The sequence below is a fragment of the Epinephelus lanceolatus genome, chromosome 11 (assembly GCF_041903045.1).
Source record: "Epinephelus lanceolatus isolate andai-2023 chromosome 11, ASM4190304v1, whole genome shotgun sequence".
Lineage (NCBI taxonomy): Eukaryota > Metazoa > Chordata > Actinopteri > Perciformes > Serranidae > Epinephelus > Epinephelus lanceolatus.
In genome coordinates this window covers 23,944,715-23,952,255 of record NC_135744.1, presented here as the reverse complement: position 1 = coordinate 23,952,255, position 7,541 = coordinate 23,944,715, and the positions used below count along the sequence as shown (strand labels likewise).

The 7,541-nt window shown below is 42.2% G+C and overlaps 1 protein-coding gene across 1 annotated transcript; it reads left to right on the top strand.

Moving 5' to 3' along the window:
* Positions 1-510: 510 nt before the first annotated feature.
* On the top strand, positions 511-5,075 carry hspb1 (heat shock protein, alpha-crystallin-related, 1). Its single transcript, XM_033634419.2, has 3 exons — positions 511-1,018; positions 3,636-3,699; positions 4,346-5,075. The coding sequence occupies exons 1-3, from the start codon at positions 628-630 to the stop codon at positions 4,500-4,502; spliced, it is 612 nt and encodes a 203-aa protein (XP_033490310.1). The 5' UTR covers positions 511-627; the 3' UTR covers positions 4,503-5,075.
* The last annotated feature ends 2,466 nt before the right edge of the window (positions 5,076-7,541 follow it).

Below are 7,541 nucleotides of genomic sequence, written 5' to 3'. Positions count from 1 at the left end.
ATCCTTAGTGTCATTATTTCACAAGTGACCTCAGGATGAGTCAGGAAGTCATATCACACCCAACTTTTTTGTCTTTGTGACTTTTAACTGTGTGTTTGTGTGTGTTGATGGGTGTTTGAGCAACATTACCTTCCATCCATATCACAACCTGACGTTTCCTGCACATTTAATATGTGGCTGATAATAGCATGGTACTGTCTGTGCTGTATATCACATCATGGCCTATAAAGAGCCATGTTAGAAATAGCATGCTAGCCTCATCAAACTCTTGTGTTGTGTGTTCAGCAGGCCCGGTTAACTCCCAGAGAAAGGGAGGCAGGTTCAACAGTGCATTGGGCAGCTGTTACTGGGGAGGGCCTCCCTGCTGGATTCCATTCCAGTGCTACGTCTGCCCACAAATAGATATTCTAGTACTTTCCATAAAGGCGTTGGGGGTGTGAGTTGAGGGGGCTTGAGTCAGAGGGGAGGGCTCTGTTTACAGGGGTGGTGTCAGTGTGTATAAAAGCTCTCAGCTGTGAGGCAGAGAGCACGCTGGAAAACATTTTCAGAGAGGCCAAAGGGCTCTTCATCTGCAGCCAGCAGCTCTCCATCACAGCCACCCTCCTCTGCTGCCTGAACACAGCCGCCATGACAGAGAGACGTATTCCTTTCACCCTGCTCCGCACCCCGAGCTGGGACCCATTCCGTGATTGGCACCAGAGCAGCCGCATCTTTGACCAGACCTTCGGCATGCCGGCCCTGCCTGAGGACTTCGCCACATTCCCCAGCACCCACTGGCCGGGGTACCTGCGGCCCTCCGTCCTGACCCCGGATATGGGTGCCATGGTGCCCCATGCCCCCATGATGTACCCAGCACCCATGATGGCCCAGCAGGCCCGTGCATTGTCCCGCCAGATGAGCAGCGGCGTGTCAGAGATCAAGCAGACCCAAGACAGCTGGAAGGTGTCCCTGGATGTCAACCACTTCTCACCTGAGGAGCTGGTGGTGAAGACCAAGGATGGTGTGGTGGAAATCACAGGTGGGCACTCATTTCTCCTTTACTGATCCCCTACTGGTACGCCACTGTTACCTACTGCATGCAGATTCAAGGAGCATAGTGTAGACTAAAAACCTGATGTGTTGAAAGTCAGGAAGGGCCAGGCTTTGATTGGACCAACATAATAACATCCAAAAGGTGCTTTAGATACATATAGGACAGGTGCATTGGCAGGAAAAGAACAAAATATTTCACTTGCTGTACGTATGTTTGTCTCTTTAATGTGCTAGAGAAACTGCTCCAGTACTGCAAAAAAGACACAAGATAAAAAGGCAGGAAACATTTTTTACTAGGTCAAGCACAAGGCAGATGCATCGCTGCAGAGTTACATAATGTCCTGAGACAATATCCTGAGATCCAGCACACTGGAGGGCGTGAGCTTCTGGATGCACGCCTGCGAGATGCAAACAAAACACAATTCAACATGTGGGAGTTGACTTTTGCAGCAGCTCACAGACGAACACAGTGCAGAAAGGGTTTTAGTGAATAGCCAGTTTGCCTCTTGCTGTGAAATGATTTCATTGTCCATCCCAGCATGTGAAGGACCAGAGCAAAATGTGCAAACCTGAAGAAAAAAATGTGTGGAATGGATCATATAATAGCTTAGTTCTCTGAGGCCATGAGCTCCCTTTTCTCGGAGTCAGTCTCAGCCTCTCTGTCTGCCATTTCATAAAGAATCACTCCCTTAGAGTAAGGGATTTAGCCGTGACTCACCCAGTGTGTCTGCTACTTTAAAAGGACTGCTGGATCTAGTCCAGATACAGGGTCCTGGGCCGGACTATGGCCAATACCTCACTGCTGAGAGACTGGGTCTAGTCCGGAACAGATAAACAAAGTACGGGCTAAAGTCCAAGTGGAATTTGCCACCTAATGTTTCTTGTATGTCACCAGAGAATGAGGATTATACTGTATGTTTAAAGATCATATGATTGGCTTAATGAAGAGTTTAGTGCACACGCCAAAGTGCAACCTCTTTATACAACAATCCTTTTCATGCGACTAATGACCCTTCATATGGTGGCTGAAAGAGTGAGGACTTGGCCCAGACACACTCGCAGTGGCAGTGTTGTCTGTTGAAAAGGGGTCAGGTCCCGGTGGAGAGCAACCTTTATCAGCCGGTTGTCATAACAAACACATTACTGTATTTAGAGCCAGAATGAAGGGCGATGTTTCAACATCACAGCCAGGCGTCTCAGTGGCATGACAGACTGACAGAACCTGATGAAGACTGGTGAGGAGCTGCAAGAGATAAAAATACCACCACAAAGCCTCCACAGGCACAAAATAGCACAGTCATTGTACTGTTTACATGCGGCCCTAACACACATACAGTATAGTATTAGGTGAATGTCATGACATTTTGGAAAAGGATGCTTATTTAATTTCTTGGTGACAGGATTGATATCAGACAAAGTTAGCACAAAGACTGGAAGGGCCCGACTATTTCCTGGCCAAGCACTGTGACTTCCTGGAGTCACTATGAGGTTGCCTGACATTTCTTGTGCAAAGAAATTATATCCTCTCCTAAGCCACAAAATAATAATAGATGTAAAGCTATAGCCAGGAGCTGGTTAAAATAGAATATATACATTCCTTAACACATTCAGGGGCCACACATGTACTATATGTAGGATTTTTTTTCCTGATATTTTTAATGGTATGCTGTACTTTATATGACATTTTTATGGGCAAACTATACTATGTTCATTTATTTTATGGTATACAATAATATGACATTTTCATAAATGTTTATGGCATAATATGCAATAACATTTTCATACATTTTTATGACACACTTTATTATGGCATTTGTTATGACATTTTAATGGCATAATATGGCATTATTCATACATTTTTACAGCATACTATAACATTTTTCATACATTTTTGTGGCATACCATAACATAACATTATTCATACATTTTTACGGCATACTATACTATAACATTTTTCTTACTTTTTTCTGGCATACTATAATATGACATTTTTCATACACTTTTATAGCACACTATACTGTACTTATATACTTATACTTTTATATATTTTTATGACATACAATACTTTACTTTGACATTTTTATGGCATACTTTACTAGGATTTTTTTCATACATTTTTATGGCATACTATAATATGATATTGTAATACATTTTAATGGTATACTATACTGACTATTTATGAACTTTTTTTGGACACAGGATGCCATGACATTTTTTTGATGATATTTTTAAGACATATTATGCTATGACATTTTTCATATGTTTATATGGCATACTGTAATATGGCATTTTTAATAAACATTTTCCAGGCATACTATACTATGGCATTTTTCATACATTTTTATGGCATACTATGCTGTGACTTTTTCTGAACTTTTTTTTGTTGGGACACATTATACCATGACATTTTTTATTATATTTTTTATGACATAGTGGATGGATGGATGGATGGATGGATGGATGGATGGATGGATGGATGGATAGATAGATAGATAGATAGATAGATAGATAGATAGATAGATAGATAGATAGATAGATAGATAGATAGATAGATATTCAAATTAGTGCCACATTTAAGTTAAGTATTTTGTCTGTGTCCTTAGGCAAACATGAGGAGAGGAAAGACGAGCACGGTTTTGTATCCAGAAGCTTCACTAGGAAATACACGTAAGTAGCTCATTGTTTCCAAAATTCATTATCAAAGATAAAGCTTGTAGAACAACATTTTACTAAAATTACTTTTGTTCTTGATCACTGTGTACATGTTTGTAGTCCACCTGATGAAAGGAAGCTACTGGCCATGCAATATGTCAACAACTCACTTCAAAACTAACAGATTTTTTATTAAAATGGGCTTGTTGTGGCTGTTTGTTGGTGGATTTACGGTGAATTTTCATGGAGGAAAGGCATTTCTCAGGCTGGCTTCAGGTTCCTGTGATTCTCTTATTGTGGTTTTGCAGCTGTGAGTCTCTTTGGTTTTGGTTTGGTCCAGCCTGTAGAGGGCTGGCTGCTGCTGATAGCAGAATTTCCTGCTCTGAAAAGCAGCAGCAGCCTCCACCTCCCAGTGTTCATCCATCTGAGCTGAGTTTTTAGCTACATAGGACTCTGCTGCCATCCAGGGGCCACAGCACACACTGAGAAGACAAACTGGGCTGGCCTTGGATCTGATTTTACCCGAGGGTGACTCAGGCATTAATGTTTCAGTCAGTCTGTGTTTGAGTAGAGGCCGTGATGCTTTTTTCATCAAGACTGGAGCTCTTTGTAAATTTACTGGAGTGATTTCTTAGACTTATAACCCAATTGTGTTCTCCAGCCTCCCCTCTACAGCTAACATTGAGAAGGTGGCCTCGTCTCTGTCTCCTGAGGGGGTGCTGACCGTGGAGGCTCCTTTGATCAGACCGGCCATCGAGTGCTCAGAGACCACTATACCTGTCAACGTGGATAACAAAGGTGGCGTGGTGAAGAAGTAAAGAAAAGCTGTGCAGTGTCTCCCACACAAACACACACACACACACACACACACACACACACACACATATTCAAATACACTCTTCTAGAAAGGTGAAGAAGCAGCTTATCGCTCTTCCCAAAGCAGGCTTGTTCACACGCCAGAGGGAGGGAAGGAAGGGATTGCCCTTGCTCCTCTCTTTCCCCTCCGTCTCTGGTAATGAGCCAACCCCAGCTGAGTGCACTGTGTAAACACATCTGCAGTAGTGCCATATGCCTGTTCTTTATGCCGTAATTACACTCTTTATCTGAATGTAGGAGTTTAGCCCTTAGCTCACAGCTTTCTTCCCTCTTTCCCTCCCTTGCACACACACACACATACACCTTTCTCATTTCTGTTGAATAAATCCACTTCATGCTGCCTCTACAGACACACTAAATACAACTGTAAAGCGGACTGTAATACCAGTGATCTTGTAAATTAAAGAACAAAGGTCCCAAGTGAGCATACACACCACCAGTATGAGTCTTGAAGAATGCCTAGACTGGAAATAGACTGGTTGTATCTGCAAACAGAATAAAGAACAAACAACGTATTGAGTCTCATCTTTATTTAAGTTCCGAACTGTGTATTTGCATGCTGGTCACATGACATCAGAGGTCTTCCTCTTCATAGAAATGGAGTCCTTAAGCAGCTACTGTGAGCTGTGTGTATCATAACAGTCTGGAAACAGGAAGATGATAACTACATGGATATGCTAAGCTTCTTAATGTGGCGGTATCTTGTGCTAAATTATTCATCTGATGGTCGTCCATGCGAAAGAGAGCAAGTAAAACATGTCAGCCCTCATGAGTGATGCAGGCAGCCCACGACAAACAAGATCCCACATCACTGTTGTAATTTGACAATTAAGAGTAGTGCCCCCATCAGGCTGTCTGATCCCTACTGTCACAATGCACCAAGTTTAATTAGAGCACTCCAGTCAGGCCAATCAGTATGAAATTTGTATTATAAAGGAGTTAAATTCAATCTGGAATCTATGTTCCCATGTTTCTCTGTCTAAGTGACTAATAGGAACAGCAAGCTTTTAAACTGGACAAGTATTGAGTAAGACTGTTGCAGCTGCGAAACAGGCTTCAATGCAAACACCTGGGGCATGTTTGCACCGTCAACGTAGGTCTACTAAAAAAAAAAAAAAAAATTTGCCACTGACAGGCTCAGAATGTTACTGTAATTGTATGACAACTTATGGGAAGGATCCCTACAGAGATAAACCTTTTTGTAACAGAGAAAGCTCATTTTTGTTTAACCAGAAACAGCCCCGAAATCACAATCACCAAACCCACCAGACTCCATTAAAAAAAAACAGTAATTTAAGCGTGTATAGAGCCAGCATATTTCCACATTTAACTGGGTGAATTAAGGGCTTATTTCAACTAAACCAGAGTTGGTGATTGTTGGAACAGTGGAAAGACAAACTAAGATGGTTATTGTGAGTGTTATTTTGTTTCTGCCATCTTTGATTGAAGTGTATTTTATAATAATGAAATTATGGTTTATTTAAATGGAGTCTGGTGGGTTTGTGTTGGCAATTTTAGGGCTGTTTCTGGTTACACAAGAATGATTTTTCTCTTCAACAAAAAGTTCCATAATGTTGTCAGACACTTAAAATAACAATCTGAGCCTGTCAGTGGCAAAAACAAGCACTTTTAGTGGGCGTACATTTACAGTGCAAACATGGCCTGCTGGACCAGTTGTACACAAGACCATGAGAAATAGGGTCCAGACTGAAAAATACTTAACTTATCTTTTAATATCCTGATATTAATTACATACATACCATATAAAAATCAGCACAAAGGCCTCACTCAGTGTAGAAGGAATGTGAGTTCATGCTGACACTGACATGGCTCATGATCTGTGGATTACTGTGCCAGGTCTGTATTTTATGAAGTGGAGAAAAAGTGATAAGCTAGCTGATATACAAGATGGGTGTCATATGCACAGAGATATAGGGCCATTGCTGCACTGAAATGTGTCCTAACGCCCAAAATTGCATAATTCCATCATACAGAATGTCTCTGATGAATTATTCATGCCCAGATAGATACATAATTGATGGAGATTTGCTCTTTACTCTTGACTGAGCAAGGTCATTGAAAACAATTGCACCAGGCACTGATGCCAGTGGAAGAATGAAAATACTGTAGAGTCTGGCAAAGCCAAGAGGTGCATGTATGATACTCTGAGTGCAACCACTAATTACTGTATTACTTATTAATCTATTGATAGTTTTAAAGGGGCAATAAGTGGAAATTCATCATTTCTAGATTGAAGGAATTAAAAAATTGCTATGTGGAGAACTAGAGGTGTAATTTCATTGGAGTATAGCATGACCTCACACACCCTCTCTCTGTGTTGATCTCCAGCCCCTTGTTTACAAGCCGGTCCAGCTGCGCGTTCATGTACGTTCGTGTGAATCGCCGCCTCCTCCCTCCTCTCGGAGCCCTTGGCCCTCCCTCCCTATAAAAGGCTACAGCCAGTGAGCAATGGCAGCGCATATTTTTTCGAAGCAAAATGGCAGAAATCGGAATGAAACGTTCACCTGAACACGACCAGGATCTGACATTACCTCTTAGGAAACAACGGTCGTTGGCGAAGAAGTTGTCGGATAAAGAAAGGGACAGAACCTGGATTAACATTGGCCTTGCATTTCCAAGGTGGAGAGCACTGCAAGAGCTAAAGGGGCTACAATCTGACTCGGAGCTAGCTCTTCTTCTCCTGGACAGGTACAACATAAAGTCAAATGTCTGTTTTAATTAGTGTTACAGTAACGTTAAGCACATGTCGCTATGTCGATTCAATTAAATTTACAATCGTAGCATGGGTTAAAGCCCGGAGCTTGAGTTATTAGGGGCTCTGTCCGAACAATGGGTCAGGCGTTACAGTTGTGTTAGGTAAGTAGCCCGGCAGCCCAGCTAACATTTGCAATTAGCATTGTAAAATGTAGCCCGGCGGGCAGCCCCACAGGCTCGCGGGCTCACTCACGGAGAAGAGTAGG